The sequence below is a fragment of the Monodelphis domestica genome, chromosome X (assembly GCF_027887165.1).
Source record: "Monodelphis domestica isolate mMonDom1 chromosome X, mMonDom1.pri, whole genome shotgun sequence".
Lineage (NCBI taxonomy): Eukaryota > Metazoa > Chordata > Mammalia > Didelphimorphia > Didelphidae > Monodelphis > Monodelphis domestica.
Window position 1 is genome coordinate 9584414 of NC_077235.1, and position 27853 is coordinate 9612266.

A 27853-nucleotide genomic window follows, 5' to 3' on the forward strand; every position below is an offset into this window, starting at 1 on the left:
AGACAGAGAGAAACAGAAGCAGTGAGAAAGGGCAAGCTTCTGGCCTCCAGAGCCCTCCTCCCAGGGGCTAATTAACTCTGGCCCTGGCCTGCCACCTCCTCTCAGCCATGAAGCTGTCAAGAGGAAAATGCCCAATGATCGGGCTCCTTCACACTCTTCTGTCTCCTCTCCCTCCCACCACCTTCCTTCACTTTTAAATCATTAGGACTTGACTCTCCTGCCTCAGCTTGGCTCTGGGCTAGATGAAAGCTGTTGAGAAAGGGAGCGAATAAACAGCTTGTTTGGATTTCTCAGGGCTGGAGTTAGAGCCTGGATAGAAACACCTACCACACCTCCTGAGCTGAGCCTTGGCAGTCCAAGCTCCTCCCCAGCACAGTGACATGCTCTGAACCCCATTCCAGCTGCTGGCTACTGTGCCTTTAAATTGCTGCTTTCGGAGGGTGCATATGGGGGGAGGTAGGAGGGAGGGGAAATCTTCCTCCCAATCTCCCTCCTCCCTCCCCTCCAAGATTCTCCAGGGTTCTGAGAGTGATCGCTGTCCAAAGAGGATCCCTCCCAGCTTCCCAAGCAGCCAGGGCCCTCCCTCCACAGCCTGGGAGTCCGAGGCATCGAAGCAGAGTCATCTGTGACTGTGATTATCTAAATGAGGACAACTGTAGCCCCCAATCAGTGAGGACGGGGAGGAGAAAGGAAAGAAGAAAGACCAGAGAAGAGGAGGAGAAGAGGACCGACCAACTCCCTGGGCTGGGGAATCAGGCTATGCCTAGGCTGCCCAAGTTGGAGGAAGGCTTCTGACTTTTGACATTCCCAGTGGGGTTTTCCTCTCTTGCCTCCCAAGCCAGGGAAGAAGGGAAGGGCATCAGTTGTTCTAAGGAATGAAAACTCTCACTCCTGGAACCCTCTCCTTCCTCCTCCTCTGGACCCTACAAGAGCAGGTCCTACTCAGGTGAGCAGAGCATGGGTTAGAGCATGTGGCTGCATGAATAACAGAACCCCAAACCCAATGGCCGGAGAGGCTGTGCTTCTGTGCTTCCACGGGACGTGGCCGGGGTCCTGGGGGATTCTGCCCCAAGTGCTTTCATCTAAGTTTATGGGAAGCTGAGAGCCTAGTGGCTCCCTGAGACCCCAATGAGGCACTGTCTAGGAAGCTAGTGCATTTGGGCAGGAAACTTGGCTGTAATGCTGGTTGCCCAGGGCAGTGAGTGTGCTCCTTAGCCTCTCCTCTCAACACTCAGACACCCAGCTATACTCACTGAAGTCAAGAGGAAATCACATATGCTGGATGAGCTGAAAGCCCGCATCTGGAGGAGTCGAAGATGAACAAAACATAGGACCCCCTGCCCTGGGGGCTGTCTGTACATGACTGGTGACCGAGCCCCAGGTGGAAATAAATAGGACTCACTGCCTCTGAGGGGACAGAATACTTCCCAGAGCTCCTTGCTCTCCCGCACCCCTACCCTGCAGAATTAGAGCCGGAAGAAACTCAGTGCTGTTAGGAGAGAAGCAGCAAAAAAGGGATGTGCCTGGGGACAGAGTGGGCTGGGAAAGGCACACTGGCAGGGGCAGGAATGGCCCTCTCTCACATCCCTCTTCATGCCATCCATTGCTATGACCGAGGGCCTATTTGAAGATACTTCCCTCCCTAAATACATCTGGTGGCCCCTTTGGCAGCTGGGAGCATTGAAGAGCCAACTTCCCAAGCGTGTGACTTAGGAGCTGTACTTCAGGGGATGATCCCTGATCCCAACTTTGCTGTCTTTGGTGATGGGTTGGCAGCTTCCAAAACAGATTCCAGTTCTTCTTGGAGGAATTATTTTTAGAAATACAGAAAGTCAAATTTGACTTAAGGGCTCTTAAAGGTCATTTAGTACAGCCCCCTTCTATTTACACAAGAACGGAAACTGAAGGCCAGAGAGGGGGAGGGACTTGGCCAAGGTCACACAGTCAGCTAGCTAAAGAGTTGGAGCCTCCCAGGGCTTCATGTGAGCATGGGTGTCAGTTCTGCTACTTCTATATTCTTCTTAGCAGCAGGGACTTTCTAGGAATGAAGGTGACTGGAGTGTCTTAGTGACACTGAGGACTACCTCAGAGGTGAGCTCAGAGGTGAGCACTGGGCCTTCCTGCCCAATTCCAAAACTTCTCCTACAGCAAGAAACCTTTGAGGGGAAGCCAAGTTAGTCCTGCTAACAGTGTGAGGGAAAGCTAAGCCTGAAGCTGATGTGGAAGGTGGCCTGAGTAGGGTCAGTCTGTAAGTCTGCTGTAGAGAAAGGCTCTGACTCAGTCTCCCTATGGTGGGCAGGTGGCCATCAGCTGGCAGTAGCACCTGGGAAGTAAGTGGGGAACTACTCTGGCTTGATGATGACCTCCACCTTCTTCCCTTAGTTTTCAGAACCCATCTCTAGCCACCTGCTGTAGCAGCACCAACTCTCACCCCACTGGTGTATGAAGGGGTGGGGATGAGGCATAAACTGTTGTAATGTTATGGGGTTCAAATATGTACCCCTGGGGTTTGGGAAGGATACCTTTTGCAAGAATGCAAGACTCCAAGATTTAGTTTAAAAACGAAAAGAGAAATTTATTAATTTAGGGAGTAATGTTGAGGATGGCCAGGAGGATAGCAAGGTGGGACAGCAAGATGGGGAGCAGTTCCTTGGGAGGACAGCATGGATGGAAAGGCTGTTCCCCAGAGGACATCAGTTCTGGGGATTTTATACTCTTTACAACAGATGTCATGGTGTGGACGTGACCTAGAGTGCCCCTCATCCAGGCATTTGGTGGGGTGAGGTGCTCATCTGACTGGGTGGGGTCTGCCTGGAGGCATAACGATTCCTTATAGGATCCAGGTATAGCCTGGAGGTGCATCTCTCTGTCCATAATGAATCTAGAGGAGGATCAAGGTAGATAGTCATCTCAGGACCCTAGCGGGGGTCATTGGGTGTTTCCAGGTTCAGAGGAAGGAGGAAGGAAGGGAGCCAGGGAGTTTCCCTGATAATAGTTCACCTGAGTTTCTGGGGTACAGTGTCCATGTCAGTAACTTGAAGGGAGTGGGGTGGAGAGAGAAAGATGTGCCATCTTCAGAGGAGGGCTCCCTCTAGGAAAGGGCAGACATTAAGCTCTCCCTCCCATGCATCTCGCTAGACCCTAAGGTGATGCCTAGAATTGGTCACTGTCTGGTGCTATTAAGTGTTGCTAGGTGCTAGATGGCTGTGGGGGAGGGCCACTTGGCTTTGAGAAATGAGTCCAGCCACTCTTGGGCTGCTAGTGCCTTGAAAGAAGCCCCCATTTTGGTTAACTGGCCAGTAACCCATTCTGTTGCTCAACTCCTTTGTACCTGAGGGTTTTGCTAAACCTGTGGAAACGCCAGAGAGACAGCAGGGTGCAATGAGTAAAGAACTGACTTTGGAGCCAGGAAGGTCCATGTTCAAATCCCATCTCAGATATTTGCTGACTCTGTGGCCCTGGAAAAGTTGCTTAGGCTCTCTGGGCTTAATTTTCTCCCTCTGTAAAAGGAAGGAGGGGATTCATTGACTTCGAAGGTCCCTTTCAGCTCTAAATCTATGACACTATTCCATCTTCACAGGCAGGAATACACAGGGTAGACTGAGGGGATTCCAATGCTCAAAAGAGAGAGTGGGCTTGTCAGGAAAGAAGGACTCCTGGAACATGTGTTAGATAGAAGAAGCCCCAAGTTCCCAAAACAACTGCTGGAACTATATCATGAATCTTAGGCAAGGGAGGAGTACAAGGACCTCAGGTACCATTCCAGCAGAAGTCAAGTAACGTTGCCATCCTCGCCCTCAGAGAAACTGAATGAATGGTTAGTAAACAGTCTGGGGGGCTGGAGTGCATCATCTTTACTTTGGCTTTTGCACCAAACGGGCTTTAGCCGTAGTTGGACAAAACAAAGCTAGTCTTGGTCTCATCATCCCCAAGGCACTTCTGCTGCACTTGGCCTAAGCACAGCTGGTCAGCCTCTGGCTCCAAGCCCCCATCTGATTCTGCCATCTGCAAATGCCCACATCCTAGGATCCTAGGCCAGAGGATCCTGTTCAAACCAGAACTGTCAAGACTTAAAATAACAACCAATAGGATACCTTATGGGGCCAGCACGCCCTGACCCCAGAAATTCCGTCTTGTCCCTGACTGATTCTGACCCCTCAGCCTCTAGAAGGAAAATGTCCATGGGTTCCTTGGGAATCACAAGCTTTTAGGATTATAGGATCAGAGTTGGAAGGGATCTCTCTGAAAGCTCACCTCATTTCCTTATATCAAGCTGAATTCCCAAACCAAGAAGAACAAGCTGTTTCTATAAGGAGGCCCACTCCACTTGGGGGCAGCTCTAATTGTTGGAAAGTGTTTCCAGAATGCAGCTTAACTTTGCCTCTGTGGAGCTAGCTTTCTCCTATTGCCACTCCTGGTTCTGCCCACTGGGATCACAAGATGACCCTTTAGGTATCTGAAGATAGCTACCATGCCCCCTCAAGGTCTTTTCTTCTTCATTCCTTTAAGAAATCCCAATGCGATGTAGTCTCTAGGGTCTTTTGTATCCTTTGTACACACTCCAGCTTACCAATCGATGTCTTTTTGTAAATAACAAAGTTGGCAGGAGGGGAAGGTTTAAAAGGAGACATGAGCTCAGTTTGGGACATGTCCCACTGACATCTCAAACTCAACAGCAGGCATTTGGACTCATGAGATTGGAGCTCAGCAGAAAGATTAGGGCTGGCTAGAAAGATTTAGGAATCAACTGTGGAGAGATGATAATTACACCCATGGGAACATATGAGCTCACTAAGGGACCCAATATAAAGAGAAGAGAAGAGGGCCTAGGACAGAGCCTTAGGGAACACCCACATGTGGGGGAATGAAGAACACTAATAAACTAAGCAAAGAGAACAAGAAGAAATGGTTAGAAAGGTAGAAAAATCAGAAGAGATCCTGCTCAGGAATCAAAAGGAGAGAGCACATCCACAAGGCAGGGGGGCCAGCAGTGGCCAGCCTGGCAGAAATGGCAAAGAGAATGTAATCATCGTGTTGTGTAGTTAAGGGTTATAGGTGATCTTTGAGAGAACAGTTGTAGTAGAGGGGTAGAGTCAGAAGCTAAATTCTGAGGGACTGAGCAAATGAATGGAGAAGCACATTGTTAGGAGTGAAATGATTGCAAAATATTTCCATGTGAAGTTATGCTCTCACCAGGTTGTGACCTGATGTACATCAGCTATTCATGGCTCACAACTTCACCAGAAAGGCTAAGGAGAAGCAAAGGGGATAAGGGCAGAAACATGTAGCCCACTAATTTTCAACCTCTCTTCACTAGGTTGGCTTTGGGGAAAGAGGAAGTCAAATTTGCCTCCAAGAGCATTCCTCAACCCATGTCACCCTCTGATTTCCTGGACAAACTCATGGGACGAACTTCTGGGTATGATGCTAGGATTCGGCCCAATTTTAAAGGTAAATTGCCGTTAGTTTTTACGGGAGGCCCAAGGACACACCAGTGTCCAGCCAGGACCTCTGATTTCCAGCCACGATGAAGGAAAGGATGGTAAAGGTGGTAAAAGGTGGGCTCTTCTGTCTATCCTTGCTCTTACACACTCAATGCTGCCCTCCATTCCCTATAAATGCCATCCAGTCAATGCCATCTTCCCTTGACTTTTCCAATCTCCATCACTACCCCTAGCCTTAGCTATCTATCTCCCCAGCTCAGCTATCTACACACTTTTGGGAGAAGACCCAGGAGGGAAAAGGAGAAAAGGAAAGGAAAAAGAGTCAAGAGGGAAAGGGACTTAGTTCACTGGCTGACTCCATAGTCCCTTAAGTGATCCAGTAATGGCGCTATGGTTTGGTGTCCTCAGGGCCCCCTGTGAATGTGACTTGCAACATCTTCATTAACAGCTTCAGCTCTGTCACAGAAACCACAATGGTAAGTAACATCCCCTCACCACTTGCTAGGATTCCCTGTTCCTCCCATTACTGCCTAGACTTTCCTTCATAGGGTTTCCTCATTCCAAGATCTCTACCCTCCACCCCACCCACACTACAAGGGGTGTTCCAACCTCCTCACTGGGTTTCTACCTCCTACTGCAATACCAAGGCAAGAAAGCACTTCCTAATGTCATATACTTTCAGCTGAAAGAAATCAGAAGAATTATGTAATCCATACCCTTGCCAAAGGCATAGGTCCCCCTTGGATATCAAGCTTCCCCTTCTTTCTCTTTCCTTTTTCTGATCTCATGGCCAAGGGCTCTTTAACAAGGCTGGCCTGTGAATTCCCAAAGTTGAAATACTTGCTATTCAAACCATCAGAGACCTGTGGTCCTCTGAAAGGGGGCAGACTGAGGCTACAAAGCTCTGTGTGTCTAAGCAGCAGGGGGCCAGAGATTTGGGGTAGTAGCTCAAATCAGCCCAGCCCAGTCCAGCCCCCTCCCTCCAATGGGAAAGTCTTCCTTTCCCCATATTCTACGCACACTTCCTTTGGAGGTCTGAGGGATGCTCAAACTGAGCCTACAGAGTTGTCCCAGTTGCATCTGACATGGCTGTTTCCTCCCCTCCCCCCAAGGATTACAGAGTGAATGTGTTCCTTCGGCAGCAGTGGAACGACCCACGCCTGGCATATCTAGAATACCCAGATGACTCCCTGGACTTAGACCCTTCCATGCTAGACTCTATCTGGAAGCCAGACCTATTCTTTGCCAATGAGAAGGGGGCCAATTTCCACGAGGTGACCACTGACAACAAGCTGCTTCGGATCTTCAAGAATGGGAGTGTGCTCTACAGCATCAGGTGTGGGCCAGAGTGGGCGAGGAAACCCTTGGGAGAGGAAAATGGGAGAGGGAAGGGCTGGCCACGAGGGAAAGGGGGACCAGCAGTTCCTTTTTGTGGGTCTGCAGTACATCATCTGAGGCTGTTGGCTTAAAGCTTAGTGTGGCACACAGTGTAAGGACGGTTGTGCCAAGATCACTATTACATCTCCTTGTTTATCAGGGCAACTTACACAAGCCAAAGGGAAGAAAGCATACAGAGGAGGAGGATGTTGAAACAACATTATTTTCCTCTCTCTGCACTGGTATAGTGAGTAAAGAGCAGTAGCCCTGGCAACAAGAAAATCTAGGATAAAGTCCAGCCTTTGACATCTTTGTGACCCTGAGCAATTTCCTCAATTGCCCCAATTTCCTCAGCTGTAAAATGAGAACAATGCCTATAGTACTGACCTTATCAAGTGAGATAATAATATATCATAGAGTCCTTGACTAACTTGAAATTGCTATATCAACATTCATGATCTTTATTATTATTATATCTGGTCCTGCCAGGCTGACTCTTGTCTTGTCTTGTCCAATGGACCTCAAGAACTTCCCCATGGACATCCAGACGTGCACAATGCAGCTAGAAAGCTGTGAGTACCTGTGGATGGATGAGGTAAAATTGGAAGGGTGCTCCTAAGTATCTCCCCCATCAGCCTGCTTGGGGACTTAAAATTCCACCACTGCTCACTTTTTGGATTAAGGCACAAGATTCCCTTTCAAATGTCCTAGAGCCTAGTAGGACCTGACCAGTCTGGCTGAGGCACTGTAGTAGAGGATCTCACAAAAGGGTAAGCAGCAGTAAACCCCAATACCGTCTACTTATAACAGTACCCTGGCCAGTCCCGTACCTCTAATGTAGACATTACCTACCTATGACGTATGACCTTAAAGTAGAAACTGAGCCAGGCTCATAAGTGGCTCATAAGATCTTTCTCTGTTCCATTTTTATTGGATGTCTGTCATCCAAAATACTTCCAAGTATGTGAGGTGTTGGCTTCCTGTGTGTGCTCATAACACCACAGGCCTCTAGGAGTACGGAGATCTTGTACCTATATACTCAGTGTGTTCAGTGAACCTCTCCATATGGTGTGGTGGGGCAAAATGCCCAAATGTGCCAAAAGCAGGTCTTAATTTATGTAAATCAGTCCCCAAGGGTGGTGGGTTTTAAGAAATCCTAGCTCTGAAAGTGATCCTCTAGTTTGCATGCAATATTTGACACACGTGCTCACTCAGCCAGATTCCAGACTCCCAGGAGATTCTCATCTGCTACCTGAGCACCTCTCTGGAATGGAGAGGACAAGCTGAAGAGCTCAATGTTGATCGCTTTCTCCTTGGTGTCCTAGATATAAGGTGGGCTATCTTCTCCTGAAAAGCCTTGCTCAAGTGAGCATGAAATGTCCAGTCTTACTCCTTCTGTAGTGTAAGACAGGATAGCCTTTTTCTGGGTGCGCGTGCGCACGCGCACACATACACACACACAGAGGGAGGCCCCTGACCCTTTGCTTCTCCTCTTTCAGTTGGTTATACTATGAACGACCTTGTGTTTGAGTGGCTGGAAGATGCCCCCGCTGTGCAAGTGGCTGAAGGGTTGACCCTGCCCCAGTTTATCCTGAGGGATGAAAAGGATCTTGGCTATTGCACCAAATATTACAACACAGGTAAAGTCTAGAATTCTCCACTACCTCTGGACTCCAGGGCCCAGGCCTGGCCACTGATGAGCTCTATGGCTCCAAAAGAAACTGACCTTTAGAGCTGAACAATAGGAACAGTCGGCTATGTTCTGGGAGGGATACAGATGATGTGGTTAATGCCCTACCCATGCCCAGTTAGGCCACAGGAAAGCCCCTTAGAATCAGTGTCTCTGTGCTATACTGTAGGCAAAGCTCAGGTTCTACCAACTATGATCTCTCTCCAATGATGCCAATAATCTACTGATAGCTTCTTGACTGAGCCCTAAGGTGTAAGTGCCAGAGCTGGAATACAAGAAAGCACTCCCAACTGTGGGTAGAGGATTTTAGAGGGACAATGGAAAAGGTCCCAGGGCCAAGGGAGAGTTCAATGTTTCATCACAGAAGGTTTCCTTTTCACAATCCCAGCGTAAGATATGGCAAGGGAGATTGGAAGAGTCTGGAAGAGTCTGTGGACTGTAAGATCAAGAGCTAAAGGGAGGAAGACTCCATTCCAGAGAAGAGATGGAATTGGCAAGTGTCTCACACGACTCAGGAAAGGGAGTCCATTTCTGCCAGAGCTAATGAACAAATAATCATCTCCTTCCACCTTCCCACTAGGAGATGCTCGACAAACTGTCATGGAGTCAAATTAAATTGGTTTTCAAAACCAATGAACAAAAACTAACAATCCAGGAAAGACCTAAAATACCTATATAAGAGGCCTGCTTCCCAGTGGGACAGCTCCTGGGCACAGCCAGCTCTCACTTGAGGGCCCTTTCCCATATGGGCATATTGGACTGGGAAACTCTATGCCTTTGCAGAGATGCCAAGTTTCCCTCAGTATCTGACATTTGAGCTGCATTGTCTTAGTGACCTGTGCTCCTTAGTGTCTGTATTGCCTGTAAACAGCAGGCAGTCGACAAGCATTTATTAAGAAGTTACTATGTGCCAGGATCTGTGTTAAACTCTGGGGATTACAAGAAAGGCCAAAACAAGGTCCCTATCCTCAAGAAGTCCACACTTTAATGGGGAGACCACATGAAAACAACTAGGTACAAACAAGATACACACAATCTAAAAGAGGGATAGTCTGGGAAGTGAAGGCACAAGAGAGAAGGACAAGAAAAGCCTTCTGATGAAGGTGAGATTTGAGCTGACTCTGGAAGGAAGCCAAGAGGCAGAAGAGGGGAAGGAAAATGTGCCAGGCATGGGGAACAGCCTGCAAAGAGTTATGAAGGCTGGAGATGCTGGATCATAGAGTCTGGGGAGGAGAGTAACACTTTCAGAAGATTGGAAAGGTAGGAAGGGGCTGGGTTGGGAAAGGCTATAGAAGCTGAACAGAAGATTTTATATTTGATCCTGAAGTTTGTTAATGTAAAATCAAGTGGGGTGGTGGCTCTGAGGAAAGCTGATCTCACTGGTGCTCTAGAAAAATTACTCTGGCAGCTGAGTGGAGGATAGATTTGAGTGAGGGGACCAGTTAGGTGGCCTCTGCCCAGAGTGGCTATTCGTAGACATTAGGGAAAGAGCCAATAGATGAGGAGAGATTCAAAATGAAAGAGAGTAGGGGGTAGAGGGAGAAATCTGCTAGAGAAGAGGATTGAGTTGAATCAAGGGAATGTGTAGGTTTGCCTTGACAAGAAGAGGCACCTCTTTACGAGAGACAATAATAGTGGAGAAAATAATTATGGAAGATGTCTGAGAAATATGGGATGAGGAGGAAGAGAAAAGATGGAACTCTCAATAGATGGCCTCAGGCAAGGTCCTGGGCTGACAGGATGGGCAGGGGAAGAATGGCAGGAGGGGTTTGAGAAGGAATAAAAGGATTGAAAAACTACTGTGGTGAGTTGGGTAGCAAGTCAATCACAGAGGAATTGTCTTTCAACAGTGAGGGCCCAATTGAGATTATGTAACATAAATTTATAGTGGATCCTGTCAGCACCTCTTTGTAACTATTCTCATCTCCCTTCAACAGCAACTCTCCAAGAGAAAACAAAGAGGAATCCACTAGTCCTGAGACAGCAAGCCAAATAGGATCAGAGGCCTAGATCACTATCTACAAGGCTCATTAGTCAAGTCAACAAGTCAACAAGCATTTATTGCTTACTGTGAGACAATGACTCTGGGTCACTCCCTGTGGGGAAGTTGAGATTGTGAAGGTCTCAGCCATACATCACATTTATCCAACTTTTCTTTGATCTACTTGTAAACCCTGGGAGGGAGATAGAGATAGTATGGGAGTGACCATGTTGAGTCTGGCCCAAAAGGAGACAAGGCTACTGCCAGCCATCTATAGGCCAGATGGTGCATGTGGGGCTAATCCTCTCTTTTTTGGCAGGAAAGTTTACCTGTATAGAGGTGAAGTTTCACTTGGAGCGCCAGATGGGTTACTACCTGATCCAAATGTATATTCCCAGCCTGCTCATTGTCATTCTATCCTGGGTGTCCTTCTGGATCAACATGGATGCTGCCCCTGCCCGGGTAGGCTTGGGCATCACGACAGTATTGACGATGACGACCCAGAGCTCGGGCTCCAGAGCTTCTTTACCTAAGGTGAAAGGGCACATTGGAAGATAACTTTGCATAAGATATCTCTTAGCTAGCTCATCCTCTTATGTCAGCCATGTCTAAATTCAAATGAACAAACATTTACCTAGGATTGATCACACATGTCCATGAGAAGTAGGTCAAGAGCCAGCCTTAGTCAAGAAGACCTGCTTCTGAGACATACTAGCTATCATGACCCTAAACAAATCACTTTGCCTCTTAGGACTTTAAGCCAACAGTGTCAAACTCAAGTTGAAACCAATTTCTGCTGGCTGCATATTGACTTAGAAAACTACAAATTAACATGATCTACGTTGAAATTATTTTTACATATTTTGTTAAACATTCCCCAATTACATTTGAAACTGGTTCAGGCTGTACTCGGGAGTTTTGCAGAGGCTTGTGGCTGCTATTAAGTTTGACACTTCTGCTCCAAGGCTCTAAAGGGGACAGAAGGTTTCTTTAGACCAATGAAATCCTAGGTCCAGACAAAACTAAATAGTTATGTGCATAGGGCAGGCTAGTGGCGCAGTGGATAAAGTGCTGAGCCTGAAGTCAGAAAGACCTCAGTTCAAATCTGGCCTCAGACACATAGTAGTTGTGTGAGCCTTGGCAAGTCATTTCATCCTGTTTGCCTCAGTTTCCTCATCTGTGGAGAAGAGTCAAACCACACTGAGAAATGACTGAAAAACAACAACAAACAGTCCCATGCTTGGTGGTGGGGCTACATAGGATTACAAGTGCTAGAGAATTTAGAAGCTGAAAACATCAGTGCTTAGGGATCTTCCTGATCCAGTCAAAGGAAGAAATTATAGACATTGTAGGATCATAGACAACTTCTAAAGATGGAAGGCACCTTGGAGTTCAATGATTCCAAGCTACTCACACCTTACTAATGAAGAAACGAGGACATAGAGAAGGGCAGTCACTCCTTATGAGCTAAAACATTAGATCTAAAAGATTCCAGTTATTTGAAATAGGTTTAAATTCACTTTTAAATAATCTCTCTGTCCTATTACTTCGAGTCAAACCATATCCCAAAGGGAAGTACAAATTCTGATGTTTTGCTAGAATTTTGTTGTAATAAATATTGCTCAAAGGAAGTGGGTCCCTGGCTAGGGCTTGGCACATTATTGTCACACAAATGCTTATTGTCACAGGGCCCTCTTGCAATAAGATTTGCCTGATATCTCCAATACTTATGAAGGAAATTCAAGACTCCTCCCCGACACCTTGCACCTGGAAAAAGCCTTCTGGTCAGAAAGACCAAAAGCAGATCTAATGACTTGACCAGGACTTACATCTGTCTACTTTAACATGGACCTTGGGTCCCTCCCAGGACCGAGCTTGCCAATGTCCCGAGAGGACTTATCAAGGAGGAAGCAGGGAGAAGTGAGACTCTCCCAGGGCTTCAGATCAGTGGCGTTCTCTGATGAGCATAGGAACACACTCCATGGCAATGCTCCTTGGGTTAATATGGGGAGAGAAGGGCCTCTAACTTAATTTGTAAAAGAAAATTAGAGCTCTCCTGTATAGGACATGTAAATGCTCTACTGATTTTGGAAAGTAAATAAACAAAAAAAATGCCCTAGATGGAGGGAGTGGAGGGGGAGAGACAGTTCTATGTCAAGGCTGAAGTGCAATGTTGGATTATAGAAAGGAGAATGAAGAATTGTGAGATGAAAAGGCAGTATCTGCTGACCTTCCTAACTAGACAGCTTCAGATTGAATTGCATAGAACCCAACCAAGGTTAAAATAATGGGAAAGGAGGGACAGAGCAGACAGACTTCAGTTGGACCAATCAGTCAAGCTGGTGGTGATGGGAGTGGCACAGTTGTTGGTACTGCTGAGGCATGCAAGTGGGCACCTGGAGTGTCATCCAGTAAGTAACAATGATGTGGCATATTCAGGGGAGACTTCATGGGCAGAGATTCTAGCCAGGGGAAAAGAGGCCAGGCTGTGCCAGGGAGAAAACAGACCTGGAGAACACAGTGTTCCCTTTTATGTTTCTTGGGTTGTTTCACTGTTGAGATCAAGAGAGGGGGGGATCTAAGGAAAAGTGCTGCCATCTCTACCTTAGGCTTGCCAAAAGAACTCCCTTTTCCGGTCCCCTCCTGTGAACACACACAATCCATCTGCTCCCAGAAACCACTTACTTTGTTTTCTCATTTGGAAGGAAATGGCTTTTTTTCCTTCTCTTTTTTATAGCATCTGGTACCTCCTGGTCAGATTCTAATGGGTTTTCTATGGTTCTGTTGGCCAGAAAGCAAACCACAAATGTGCATCCCAACCAAAAAGTCTTAGGAGCCATTCAGAGCAAAGGCTTCAGGTCATTCCTTAAGAGTGGCTATTTTCATTACTCCGGGCCCAAAGAAGGCACCCTGCCATCATCCCCAGGTCCTGGTGTGAGTTGTGAAGGACAGGGATACATTCTCCCACTAGGGCCTTTTACTTTGACTGAAAGGGCTTTGAGAGGAACATAGAGAAAAATATGAAGGCTTCTCTGGAACTAGGAGAGGCTGGCCTAGAGAATCTGCCCTTGGGATTCTTCCAATTCACCTAACGCTATTGCTGCCTTTGGTTCCTCTGAGCCCTTAGCTCCTGGTAACTCTGGCAGTCACTGATCACAACAGCTCAAGTCACAGCACCAGAGGCTTCTGGGACATATGTCCTACCCCTCCTCCCCACCCCCAGGATCACAGCTGAAACAGGGAACTGGGCCAGTGAAAGAGAACAGTAGGTAGCCAAAGATCCAGGTCATGAAGATATCCCCATCAGCACTCTGGCTCATAGAATCAGGGGAAGACAGATAGAGGAGAAGGGTCCCCATGGCACCAGAGAAAGAGATGCATGAAAATTCTGGAGCATACAATAAAAGAAACAAAGGCAACCAGTGCTGAGAGAAGACAGGCTACAAAGGAGAAGAGTGGATCAATAATATAGCAAAGGGTCCAGGGCATCTGAATACTAGAATTCATGCATCTCCTTTTCTTTTTCTTTTTTTTTATTTTTATTTGGTCATTTCCAAACATTATTCATTGGAAACAAAGATCATTTTCTTTTCTTCCCTCCCCTCCCTCCCAACCCTCTCCCACAGCCGACGCGCAATTCCACTGGGTATCACATGTGTTCTTGATTCAAACCCATTTCCATGTCGTTGGTATTTGCATTAGAGTGTTCATTTAGAGTCTCTCCTCAGTCATATCCCCTCCACCCCTGTAGTCAAGCAGTTGCTTTTCATCAGTATTTTTACTCCCACAGTTTATCCTCTGCTTATGGATAGTGTTTTTTAGATCCCTGCAGATTGTTCAGGGACATTGCATTGCCACTAATGGAGAAGTCCATCACCTTCTATTGTACCACAATGTATCCGTCTCTGTGTACAATGTTCTCCTGGTTCTGCTCCTCTCGGTCTGCATCACTTCTTGGAGGTCGTTCCAGTCTCCATGGAATCCCTCCACTTTATTATTCCTTTGAGCACAATAATATTCCATCACCAACAGATACACCAATTTGTTTAGCCATTCCCCAATTGAAGGGCATCCCCCCCATTTTCCAGTTTTTGGCCACCACAAAGAGTGCAGCTATGAATATTCTTGTACAAGTCTTTTTTCCTTATTATCACTTTGGGGTACAAACCCAGCAGTGCTATGGCTGGATCATAGGGCAGAATTCTTTTATCGCCCTTTGGGCATAGTTCCAAATTGCCCTCCAGAATGGTTGGATCAATTCACAACTCCACCAGCAATGAATTAGTGTCCCTGCTTTGCCACATCCCCTCCAGCATTCACTACTTTCCATAGCTGTTATGTTAGCCAATCTGCTAGGTGTGAGGTGATACCTCAGAGTTGTTTTGATTTCCATCTCTCTGATTATAAGAGATGTAGAACACTTTTTCATGTGCTTATTAATAGTTTTTATTTCTTTGGCTGAGAACTGCCTGTTCATGTCCCTTGCCCATTTATCAATTGGAGAATGGCTTGGTTTTTTGTACAATTGATTTAGCTCTTTGTAAATTTGAGTAATTAGACCTTTGTCAGAGGTTTTTATGAAGATTGTTTCCCAATTTGTTGCTACCCTTCTGATTTTGGTTACATTGGTTTTGTTTGTACAAAAACTTTTTAATTTGATATAGTCAAAATAATTTATTTTACATTTTGTGACTCTTTCTAAGTCTTGCTTGGTTTTAAAACCTTTCCCTTCCCAAAGATCTAACAGGTATACTATTCTGTGTTCACCTAATTTACTTATAGTTTCCTTCTTTATGTTCAAGTCATTCACCCATTCTGAATTTATCTTGGTGTAGGGTGTGAGGTGTTAATCCAAACCTCATCTCTCCCACACTGTCTTCCAATTTTCCCAGCAGTTTTTATCAAATAATGGATTTTTGTCCCAAAAGCTGGGGTCTTTGGGTTTGTCATAAACTGTCTTGCTGAGATCATTTATGCCAAGTCTATTCCACTGATCCTCCTTTCTGTCTCTTAGCCAGTACCAAATTGTTTTGATGATCACTGCTTTATAGAATAGTTTGAGATCTGGGACTGCAAGTCCTCCTTCCTTTGCATTTTTTTTTCATGATTTCCCTGGATATCCTTGATCTTTTGTTATTCCAAATGAACTTAGTTATGGTTTTTTTCTAATTCAGTAAAGAAGTTTTTTGGTAGTTCAATGGGTATGGCACTAAATAAGTAAATTAATTTGGGTAGGATTGTCATTTTTATTATGTTAGCTCGTCCTACCCATGAGCAATCAATGTTTTTCCAATTGTTTAGATCTAGTTTTAGCTGTGTGGAAAGTGTTTTATAGTTGTGTTCATATAGTTCCTGTGTTTGTCTCGGCAGATAGATTCCTAAGTATTTTATATTGTCTAGGGTGATTTTAAATGGAATTTCTCTCTATTTCTTGCTGCTGAGCTGTGTTGGAAATATATAGAAATGCTGATGACTTATGTGGGTTTATTTTGTATCCTGCAACTTTGCTAAAGTTGTTGATTATTTCGAGTAACTTTTTGGTTGATTCTCTAGGATTCCTTAAGTAAACCATCATATCGTCTGCAAAGAGTGATAGCTTGGCCTCCTCACTGCCAATTTTAATAGCTTCAATTTCTTTTTCTTCTCTAATTGCTACTGCTAGTGTTTCTAGTATAATATTAAATAATAGAGGTTATAATGGCCATCCTTGTTTTACTCCTGATCTTATTGGAAAGGCTTCTAGTTTATCCCCATTGCAGATGATGTTTGCTGATGGTTTTAGATATATACTGTTTATTATTTTTAGGAAAGGCCCTTCTATTCCTATACTTTCTAGTGTTTTCAATAGGATTGGGTGTTGTATTTTATCAAAGGCTTTTTCTGCATCTATTGAGATAATCATGTGATTTTTGTCAGTTTGCTTGTTAATATGGTCAATTATGTGGATGGTTTTCCTAATATTGAACCATCCTTGCATTCCTGGTATGAATCCTGCCTGGTCATAGTAGATGACCCTTGTGATGACTTGCTGGAGTCTTTTTGCTAGTATCCCTATTTAAGATTTTTGCGTCTATATTCATTAGGGAGATTGGTCTATAGTTTTCTTTCTCTGTTTTTGACCTGCCTGGCTTTGGGATCAGTACCATGTTTGTGTCGTAGAATGAATTTGGTAGAACTCCTTCTTGGCCTATTCTGTCAAATAGTTTGTTTAATATTTGGGATTAGTTGTTCTTTGAATGTTGGATAGATAGAATTCATGTATCTCCTTTTCTTCCAAACACTCCTAGCACTTCCCAGACCATCCCAATACTAGCTCATTATTTAATCTCCATCAGCATTGACTGAAACCCCAGAGCAGTGCACAGCACTATAATAATCCGCTAGTGACATCAGACAACATTGTTACCTCTTAATAGATGGAAAAGTACAGACAAAGTGAGATGCAGTATTATTCAGGGTCACACAGCAAATGGGGATCAAGGTCAAGACTCAAAATGAGATCTAACTACAACATTTTAGAGATTATCTAATCCAACTGCCTCATTTTTACAAATGAAGAAATTGAGGCCCAGAAAGATTAAACAACTTGCCCAAATTTGCACAGTAAGTAATTACTAACCATATTACATATCAGTCAGACTTCAAGACCAGTATGTGAGGCTAAACTTCCAAATGGGATCTTGAGTTCTGTGTTCTAGTTTAACTATGTGGAGTATAGAGTTAAGTGAAGGGGAATGATATGAAATAAGTCCAGAAAAGGTAAGAGAGCCAGACTATGAAAGGATTTGAGTATCAAACTGAAGAGTTTATATTTTATCCCAGAGGTAACAGGGAACCACTAAAAATTCTTGAGCACAGACTCTTTTTGTTGCCCAGAATAATTGCGAAACTCTGTCTCAGGGAAATTCTGTCTGGTAAAAGCTGGGGAAACCACGTAGTAGGACCCAGGTTAGCAAGAGGCAGTATGGTGCAGTAGAAAGAAGCCCAGCTCTAGAGTCAGAGTCTTGAGTTCAAATGCCAGTTCTGCCATTTACTTCCTGATTGACTTTGAGTAAGCCATCTCATTTCTCTGGACCTCGGTTCCATCTGTAAAATAAGGAAGGAAGGGGTTGGATTGAGTGACCTCAAATATTCTTGCTAGTTCTAGGACTATCCAAAGAACAGCCTCTTTTAGCATGGAAGCCTGCCTCAAACAGGTTCACCTGCTCTCCACAGTTGGCAATCTTTTCACTGCCAAGCCCTAAGGGTTACAGAGGGTTGGCCAGGATATACCTGCTTTTCCGGACTATGTAGTAACTAAATCAGACCTCATTAGCCTCAGATCAGGATTTTGTTGTGGTTCAGTTGTCCCAGTTACTTCCTACACTTTGTCAATTTCCTTGGTGAAAATACTGAAGAGGTTTTCCATTTCATTCTCTGGCTCATTTTACAGATGAGGAAACTGAGGCAAAAAGGATAAAGTGACTCACCCAGGGTCACACAGATAGGATATGTCTGAGGCCAGGTTTGAACTTCCTCACTTCAGGTCTAACACTCTAGCCACTGGACCACCTAGCTGCCCCATAGCAGGCTATCTTTTCATTTTAGAGAACTTCTAATGGTAGAAACGAAGTGTCAGATGCCAGGAATATGGTGGGGCTACTTCCTCTTTTGTTGAAATTAAGGGGAATCACCATTCCCTACCTCTACCCCAAATTCTCTCTTTCCCAGGGAAAATGAGTAATACTAGTCAACTCAATTCAATTAGGCAATCATTTCTGATGTACCTATTATGGACTAGACTCTGAGGATACAAAAATAAAATGAAAAATAATCCCTGCTTTCAAAAAACTGACACTCTATAGGAGTGAAGGGGGTTCAATATATAAATATAAGCTATATGCAAATAAGCAGTGAAAAGGAGAGGTTCTAAAATTTGAGAGAAGTGTTCAAAGCAGAACTCATGTAGGAAGTAGCTTGAGCTAAGTCTTGAAGGGAGCTAGGGATTCCAAGAGGTGAAATCAAAGAGTGAGAACATTCCAGACATGGGGGAAGCCTATGCAGAGGTACAGATCTGGGGAGGGGGTGAAATGTCATATATGGGGAACATCAAATGAGCACGTTTGCCTGGAACAGAGAATTCATAAGAGGGAGTATTGCATAATCAATTCAGAAACACAGATCAGATGGAAATTATGAAGGGTTTTCAATGCTAAATGGAGCATTGCATCATAGAAGCAATAGGGAGCCACTGAAATTTCTTGAGGGAGAGAGAGGCACAGCCAAGCCTGAGTTTCTTATGGAGGAAAAAATTGAGAAATAGAACCTGACTAGGAAAGAGCCTAGCATGGTGCCATCTACACAAGTGCCTAATAATTATGGAAGGAGGAAGGGAAGAAGAGTGTTAAGGAGGGAGATAGAGAAGAAATGAAAGTGAGGGAATTAGAAGGGAAATCTATGATAAAGTGAAGTGGTCCATTAAAAGAATTGATCAAGCTAGATGATCTCTAAGGTCCTTTCCAACCTCAATGTTCTTGGAATCTGAGAGCTTTGTGGTGTGGTAGATGCACGAGCCTGGGATGCAGTTATGTGATCTGGAGTAAGCCCTTTACCCTTGGTGTGTCTTGCTACAAGAAAGATGAACTCCATGACTATAAAATAAGCGTCCCTAGATACCCCAAAGTGAGGGACATGGGCATATTTAGTAATACTCTTAGTTAAGAGAAGGGGGGCAGAAACAAAAGGAAACTGGAGGAAGAGGGATGGATGGATGACTCTGTCTTTAAAAATTAAACTGATCAAGAATGAAACCAAGGAGCAGAAAGACAGCTCAGTTGGGAGGGGTGGGGAGGGAGGGGAAAGGAACCCTGATGGCCACCTCTGCCCTGTGGACATTGCAGGTGTCCTACGTGAAGGCCATTGATATCTGGATGGCTGTCTGTCTGCTCTTTGTGTTTGCTGCGCTGCTGGAGTATGCTGCTGTTAACTTTGTCTCCCGCCAACATAAGGAGTTCATGCGCCTCCGAAGAAGGCAGAGGCGCCAGCGCATGGTGAGTGTTTTGGTTTGCAACCCAGCATGCCATTCCCCCCTATCTCTGCCATCTTCTCTCGATCTTCTTCCTTCTGCTTCTGAGGCTCTTATCCACACTAGAAACTTGGTGATTCACTTGGGTGTTGTCCCATTGGAAGGACTTATGCCATATTTTTTTAATTTAAAAAATTTTTATTCAGGGGGGAGCTGGGGAGCTCAGTGGATAGAGAGCCAAGTCTAGAGATGGGAGGTCCTGGGTTTAAACCTGACATCGGACACTTCTTAGCTGTGTGACTCTGGACAAGTCACTTGACCCCCATTGCCTAGCCCTCACCACTCTTCTGCCTTGGAATCAATACATAGTATTCATTCTAGGGTGGAAGGTGAGGGTTTAAAAAATTGTTTTTCAAAGCCTTAACCTTCTGTCTTAAAATTGATACCAAGTTAAGTGATTGCCCAGGGTCACACAGCTAGGAATCCGGCCATGTTTGCATCAGCTATCTGTGGTATTGGCCAAAAAGGACAGCTTCTTCCCACTCATCTTTAGCAGATCCAGAAGTCAGACATACAGGATGCTCCTAACTTTGACTTAGCTAAAATTGGTGCCAGCTTCACACTCATGTTTTACTCACGCTGGGGCTACAAGAAACAGTGTTTGTTGGAAAGAATACTAGGGTTGAAGTCAGGAGATCTCTGTTGAAGGCCCAACTCCAACACTGCACAGTTATGTGACCTTGGCTAAGTTAGCAGCTCTCAGATGTTATCCATGCAATGCTTTCCAAGGTGGCTGAGTCGATTAAACCATAAAATGCTACAGAAAACTGGTCATGTTGCCCCCAAGTGATTGTGCAGCTTTTGGTTGTTAGCCTCCTCCCCGCTCCCTGAGTACCCCGGAGTACTTCTGCAGGCCCTACTACTAGATGGGAATTCAAGGGCCAAAAAGCATCTTTTGTGGTGAGAGCGGCTAAAAGGACTCTATAACCTCCTTGGGGCCTAACTCTGCCAACTTGCCCTCTTCTGGATAAAAGCTTTCATTCTGGTCCCTTGAGGACAAACAGGAGCAGTTAGATTGGGGATATTCTCTGTTATTTATTTGCATTCTTCATTCCCTTTTCTCTTATGGAAGAAAAAAAAGTTTCCTCCTGGGAGAAACATTAGATGGCCTGTGTTGTCATGACAACAGAGATGGCCTCTTTCCATCCCCTCTGGAAGGAGGCACTGGTGATCACCTGACAATCTGGTCCACCTGTCCCCCTCCCTGCCCCAGAGCCAGGGTAGGGGGATGGGGGGGTGGGGGGGCCCACTGAGTTGTCATAACAATGAAGATGGTCTCCCTCCTCTACTTTCAGAAAGCAGTGTGTTCCTGTTGTTATGACAACAGAAGCTTCCCAGAGCCACTCTTCTGGGCAGGGAATACAAAGTGATGAACAAAGAACCCTGGTTGCTTTCTGCCATGGGCTGACTGCCTGGTGCAGAGGGGCAAAAAGATTTGGTGTGATCAGAACCACGAGCTCTCCCAACAAGTGGCAACTTCTCACTTGGCTTGATCTAGAGGCCTCAGAGCTTGAGGCAGCAAATCCAGGGATGGCAAGTTAAGGACCCCAGGCCTAGGGTCTGGCCTCTGTCAGAGAAGGAGGTTCGGTCTATCAGAGGGTCATGGCCTCTTCCAATTCCTTCCCCTCCCTCCTATCCAACTCACAGACTCTGATCCGTCTTCTGCTGGGGCCCAGGAGCTCCCCGATGGAACATGATGTTCCTAATGCCTTGCCTTGGGATTCAAGATAGCCAGCCCTCCATCACTTGGCCTTTATCTCCTACTATTTCTAGGTTCTTACCACTCATTATCTCTTTCCTCCATTAACAGAGCCCTGAGGGGGCGCCCTCTAGTGGTCAAATTCACTCTGGCACCTCCTCATAATTTATTCTATGCTAGGAACCAAAGCTGGACCCTGGCTCTGGGGCTGTGAGGGACCTCAGAGGGAAACTGAGGCCCAGGGAGGGTTAGAGATTGGCTCAAGGTCACACAAGTAGGAAGTAGCAAGGCTGTGATTTGAAACCACGTCCTGACTTCATGTAAAAATTCAAGAAACATTTTTTACTTTCTAGGTCTAGTAGGAGGCACTGCCCTGCTCCAGAGATACACAAACAAAAAAGCTGGAAGGAGTCCCTTCCTACTCAAGGAGTTGGCAGTGGGGGGGGGGGGGAATAAGCATTTATTAAGCACTGGGTGCTGTGCTAAGTAACACTTTACAAATATCTCATTTGATCCTCACCACCTGGGAGGGGGTAAGTACTGGGTTGTTTACATTTTCTATTTTACAGTTAAGGAAAATGAGGCAAACAAAGGTTAAGTGACCTATCTACAGTCACATAGGTAATAAGAGTCTGAGGCCAGATTTGAATTCAGGTCTACGTGACTCTCTAGCCATTGCACCATCTCCTGCCCCTATATCCCAAGACCCATGTTCTTTTGAGGACATCACATTTCCTTTCCCAATTTGAAATTCCAAGCTAAGGTCCACCCCTACCTCACCCCACCCATCACCTTTTAGACCTTCCCTCTAAAAAGATCTAGCCTGGGCTGGTAAAAGGCCAGGGAAGGAGGGAGGTGGTAGGAGCCGTCCTCTAGGCTGCCATCTCTCTCTCATCAAGCAATTGCTTCTGTAAAACTGCCCTGAATCACTCCCCCGACTGTTTTTGTTGCATGGAGTGAGCAGGAATGTGTCTGGCAGCAGACTAGCCTGAATGACCACGAGAGAGCCTGCTGGAGCTTCTCTCACCTCTGAAGCACTGACTCCAGGGCCCCTCAAGGCACCACCAACTCATCTCTGCTTCCCCCCTTCTTTTCTGATGAAGTCCTGCCATTCCATTTGCTCCACTAACCAAATGAGCTCAAAGCTGTAAAACAGGCCTGAGGCCCTAATTAGGCAGGGCCTGAAAGGGTCCAGGCTCTAGGTAAAGACTGTAACAAAACCCATCAGGGCCAGCCAAAGTCTGGGCCTCTTCTTTTCGGGCAGATCAAAGCAGTTGGGAGTTTGGAAGTACTTTCATTTCATCAGTCTGCTGCGGACAGTTTCTTTTCTGTCTCTGCATCTCTAGCTCCTGGCGCAGTGCTTGGCAAGTGGCTACAGAATCAGTCTATTCCTGAACCTGGGTGGAACTTGCCTAGAGTGCACTGTGCATGGTGCTATGCCGTCCTTGCCACCTCTGTACCCTTCTGACTTCCACCAATGGCCTTCACTTCCTTCAAAGACCAAACAAGACTTAACTCTTTCCGAAAGTCTTTCAGGACTTCTGAGCAGCCTTCTCAGCATCCACACTTAAAGGGGAAGGGTCTCTTTCTTACTTTGAGGCTGCCTTCTGCTTTGTCTCTTTTAAAAGATAGTGAGTTCCTTAAGGACATCTACAATGTCTACGTCTGGGTAATCTCTCCCCTCCCTGATGCTTAATGCCATCGATGAAATTGTTTCCATCCATTATCTCATTTTACCTTCTCAAAAATTCAAGAAAGTCAGAACTAGTTATTAGTCCCATTTTACAAGTGGGGAAACCAAGGTTCAAGCAAGTCACTTGACTTGCTTAAAGGCCCACAGCTAGAAAGTCTTTCCAGGGCTCTTTCTGCTTGCCTAAGATGAACAGATTGACCAGCTCCTCAGGGAATGATTGAGGCTTGCCACATGGAGAGGGGACTGCTATCACCCTGCAGTTCCCAATCTGCCAACCCTCCCCAGAGCCTTAGTCCAATAAGCCCTGCTTCCTCTCTCACCACTTCTCACTTGCCCTTCCAGGGCCTCCTTTCCCCTATTTGTAGCAGCAGCTCACAGGGTACCCTTGTCCCTCATGATGCTAAAAGAGCCCAAGTTCTCTCTCTTCTCCCTCCCTGACTTCAGGATATTTTTCTGGAGCAGCCTTTCAGCCCTTGCCCACTCTCCCACCTCAGAGGGTAGGTACAAGGGGGATCAGGCTACCATGGGCACATTCACTCTCTATCCTGGGCCCCATTCCCTACTCAAGGTCCTCTGCTTCAACTGTGAGAGTGCAGAAGAAAATCCAAAAGCAACTTTAAAGAACCAGCCAAACAGACTAGGAACACTGAGCTGTTCAGGTTTTTTCCTCCATTCTGGGTCTGTTGAAGCCATTCTCACACTGGATGAATCAAGGGAGTCTGGTGGCCCCAGAAGCAGGAATCTCTTCTCCTACTTCTTCTTTAACCTACCAATGGCTTTGGTGGGATGCCAAAGTTTCCACATCTCTAAAATGGGAATTAATATTACCTTTATCATAGGAATAATGTATGGTTTTATCAGAGCAAGCTGTAAAGTGCTGGGAGGCCTTTGGAAATGAGATGCTACAGCAATTCAGAAAGTAGCCTGGTATTCCTCTGGGGATTACTGTAGGAAACAAAAATATCTCCCTACCTCCCCCCTGGAGATCACAGTCTGGGTACCATACAACAGCTCAGAATTAATGCAGATATTTTCTAGCTTCTCTCTAAATAGGCTCTGGCTTGATTGTGTCACATTCCCTTCCCCAAGAACTTTCAATGGTTCCCCATTGCCCCTGGAATTAAATAAAGACTCCTTAACCTGGCATTTTAAGCCCTTCCCAATATGGCTCTCGCTTTCCAGGCTGATTGCATATTACTTTTCTTCCAGACAAACTGGCTCATGTATTTACTATTTATTGAACTCAGCACTTAATCAGCATGTATTAGCATAGGTATCTCTCTCCTTCATTTGTAAATGAGAATATTGGGCATCATGTAACCTTTTCTGCATCACTCAGGGTTAGAGGAACCCAGGCATTCCTGACTCCAAGCCCAGCACTCTCTCCATGCTGCCTTACCCTTGAGCTTTGGTTTTTAGAGAGAGAAAACAAACAAGCCCCATCCTGGGTAGGATTCTACCTCCTTTCTTAGCCTACACATCATCAAAACCAAGGTCTCAAGAGCCTAGACATTTCCTAAATAACATCTTCCAGTAGGTTCTGCTTATCGCAAAAAATCTGGGCATCTCCATCCTTCACAATGGCTCAACAGTGCAGTTAGTTCTGAATGTTGCTAAGCATCTGTTGGTAACTATGGTGGTGATTATTATTGGGAGCGGGGAACCTGTAAACAAGAACATAACACACTATACTTTGGGGCAGCTAGGTGGTGTAGGAGATAGAGCACCCAGCCTGAAGTCAGGAAGACTCAACTTCATGAGTTCCAATCCAGTGGCAGACACTTACTAACTGTGGGACCCTGGGCAAGTCACTTAACTATTTGCCTCCATTTCCTCCATCTGTAAAAATAAGTTGGAGAAGGAAATAGCAAACTACTCTAGTATCTCTGCCAAGAAAACCCCAAATGAGGTCATGGAGAGTCAGACACAACTGATAAGTGACTTAACAACAACATGCTTATGATGGATAAATGCATAGACTATACAGCCCAAGTGCTTCTACATACATTACTAAGTATACTGCAGATGTCTAGATTTCCCTCTTGACATGCTATTTATATGGCCTTGAGTAAGGAACAGATGTATGCAGTCTGGTCTCTGTCCCTATTATCATCTCTCCAACTCTGCCTGCCTTTACTTACTTGCTTCCACAGGAGGAAGAGGTCATCCGAGAGAGTCGATTCTATTTCCGGGGCTATGGCCTGGGCCACTGCCTACAGGTTCGGGATGGAGGACCCATGGAAGGCCCAGGTATTTATAGCAGCCCACCTCCAGTTCCTCTCCTGAGAGAGGGGGAGACTGTGCGGAAGCGCTATGTGGACAGGGCCAAACGCATTGATACCATTTCCCGGGCAATCTTCCCTTTCACCTTCCTCATCTTCAACATCTTTTACTGGGTTGTCTACAAAGTTCTGCGATCAGAGGACATCCACCAAGCACCCTGATGAGGCCTTCCCAGAGTGGGGCAGGGCTGTCACTGTCTTTTGGCCTGCATCAGAACTTGGACAGCTCCCTGACATCCCATCCAGAGCACCCAACTACCAGTCTACCAGCCCCATGGGTCTATGCTGCTGTTTGCTGCTGCATGGTGACAAAAGTGGCTGTATTCCTAGAGAAGGCTTCTCTATTCAAATCCAAACCAGCTCCAAGTTCACTCAGCTACTCCTCGAGTTAGGGTCTGCCATTTTCCCGGGGCTAGCTGATCTGGTCTTCTTTCTCTTCCAATGGCTCCTCTTTCATTAAGGGGCTACCCAGATCCCTAATGCTAAAAACTATAAGCTCTGCCATCTCACCCTAGTCCACCTTCATCCCAGCATGACCCTCCAGGGATGCTGTGCTCTCTTCCCTTCCCATCTGAACATGGTGCATCCTACCCATTTCAAAGCATGGAAATGAAGAGTGTGTCCATCCATACTTGTTGACCTTCATGGCCAGCCATATCTATATATCCATAGGACCAGAGAGCTTCAGTTTGGGGCTAGAGAAGAAGGAAGGGAAGCTGAAAGCCTTTCTATCACCCATCTGCCACAGAGAATGACTAAAGAGTCCTGTCCTGAACTAAGAGAATCAGCTGAGAAGTCTTCACAGCCATTAAAGAACCCAACTCTGGGCATGGATGGGGCAGTGCTTTAGACTTCTGGAAAAATCTGCTCTTGACAATGCAGAAAGACCTCATCAATTAATACTACTGGAGTCTCCTAAACCAGAGAACACTCATTCTCCTGTTCCTGCAGGCCTTCTTCCCTTAAGAATCTAGCATAGCAACAGTAGCGTTGGGATGCTTAGAAAGGGACAATATTTTTTTTAAACCCTTACCTTCTGTCTTGGAGTCAATACTGTGTATTGGCTCCAAGGCAGAAGAGTGGTAAGGGCTAGGCAGTGGGGATCAAGTGACCTGCCCAGGGTCACACAGCTAGGAGGGACAATATTTTTTAAAGGAAAGGCTTGATCTTACCCACTGGCACTTGTAACCTTGCATAAGAAACCAGTCCTGAGCCAATGTGTGCCTGGAATTCTAGGAGTTGTGGAAAACAGAGACTGTCCTTGGATGGTTTTGTGTTAGCTTTTTCATTCCAAACCCCGACTCTTTGATATCTAAAAGTCTCCGCTCTTGTGCCTACATCACCAAAAGATGCACCTGGCCTCTTGGCTGCTGACTTCATCCCCTGCTGTTGGTTATGAGTGAAGACCTTGAGATCATGCACCCCTTTTGGCAAATAATCCACAGCAACACTCCAACCTTGTCCTGGACAGAGGGAGATCCAAGTTTCCTGAGCAGGGATGGGGTGTAATGGTTGCTGCACTGTGCCAACAAGATCATGTCAACCTGCAGGGGTGGGTGTCATTGGTGGGAACATTTTGGGGTCCCCTAATCTAGTGACTGTGCTTCCTATTCTCCACCCCCCATACCCCCCCACACACAGCATGGTGGCTGAAAACAGAGCTGGGCGTGAGGTATGTAGTATATACTTCAAGGCTATATTTCTGCTGCCTCCCTATTAGTCCACATGGAAGCACGGGCCCAACACGATGGAGTCTATAACATGTACAAAACTGTGAGCTACAAAGACTGAATGTGATGAAGAGCGCTGGAGGAGGGGGTCTCAATAAATCTTCTTTGTTGTTTTTTGGGCATAACCAACTGGGTTTTTGGGAATGGCACACATATATACCCTCTCTTTTGCTACCATGTTCAAATTCCAAAGTCAATAAAGTCTCAAGTCAAATCCAGTGGTGGGTTCCCATTCTCCCCAGGGCCAATTGAGGTTGCTTGTTTCTTCACAGGTGGTGCTCCTGGGAGAAGCCTCTCTCCCAGCATGGCATTCAGTCATGGGGAATAGAGTCCTAGACTTGGTTATTGTCTGGAAGACCTGAGTTTGAATCCTACTACACTAGCTATGTGGCTGTAGGCAAGTCTCTTAGGCCCTCTTAGTTTCAGTTTCTCCATCTGTAAAGTGGAGATAATACTAAACCCTGCCTTCCAGGCTGTTATGAGTAACAACTAAGATCATTTATGTAAGGTATTTTGCAAAAGCTAAAGTGAGCTATTATTATTCCTCCTCTCAGTCCTATGCAAGGGATACGGAACCATGGAGGGAGGCTGGCTCCAAAATCATCAGTCAGTGGGCAAGCAAAGAGTACTCCCTACAGGGGAGTACAGGGTCAATGAGCCAGTAGGGAGGGGCTGAATTAGGAGGGAAGGAATGGGGTAGTGGAAATCAGCAAGGCCACAAGCAAAATCCCCTTCGAACAGAATCAGAGACCACCCCTTGATAATCTTCCCGATGGGTCCCATGGGGTGTGGGGTGTCAGGCTGCCACGGCCCAGGGGCCTGGGGAAGGGAGGGGCTCTATGGAGATGAGCTGTTTCAACAGAGCACTGCTTGTTAGAGATCTAGTCCAGATG

General features: G+C 45.8%; 1 protein-coding gene across 2 annotated transcripts; it reads left to right on the plus strand.

Annotated features, from left to right (window-relative positions):
* The first annotated feature begins 387 nt into the window (after positions 1 to 387).
* Positions 388 to 27174, plus strand: LOC100022755 (glycine receptor subunit alpha-4). Of its 2 annotated transcripts, none has more exons than XM_056808788.1 (9): positions 388 to 946; positions 5318 to 5451; positions 5853 to 5920; positions 6557 to 6780; positions 7311 to 7393; positions 8321 to 8461; positions 10812 to 11026; positions 19372 to 19521; positions 25102 to 27174. In XM_056808788.1, exons 1-9 carry the CDS (start codon positions 876 to 878, stop codon positions 25390 to 25392), a joined length of 1377 nt encoding a protein of 458 aa, XP_056664766.1. In that variant the 5' UTR covers positions 388 to 875; the 3' UTR covers positions 25393 to 27174. The 2 variants fall into 2 exon arrangements, with proteins under 2 accessions (XP_056664766.1, XP_056664767.1); XM_056808789.1 differs by having other exon boundaries at positions 496 to 946; positions 6587 to 6780.
* The last annotated feature ends 679 nt before the right edge of the window (positions 27175 to 27853 follow it).

Coding starts and splice junctions, on each gene's coding strand:
- LOC100022755 (XM_056808788.1), top strand. CDS start 876: ATGAAAACTCTCACTCCTGGAACCCTCTCCTTCCTCCTCCTCTGGACC. Junction 947..5,317: donor CAAGAGCAGGTCCTACTCAG/GTGAGCAGAGCA, acceptor TCTCTTCACTAG/GTTGGCTTTGGGGAAAGAGG. Junction 11,027..19,371: donor CCAGAGCTTCTTTACCTAAG/GTGAAAGGGCAC, acceptor TGGACATTGCAG/GTGTCCTACGTGAAGGCCAT.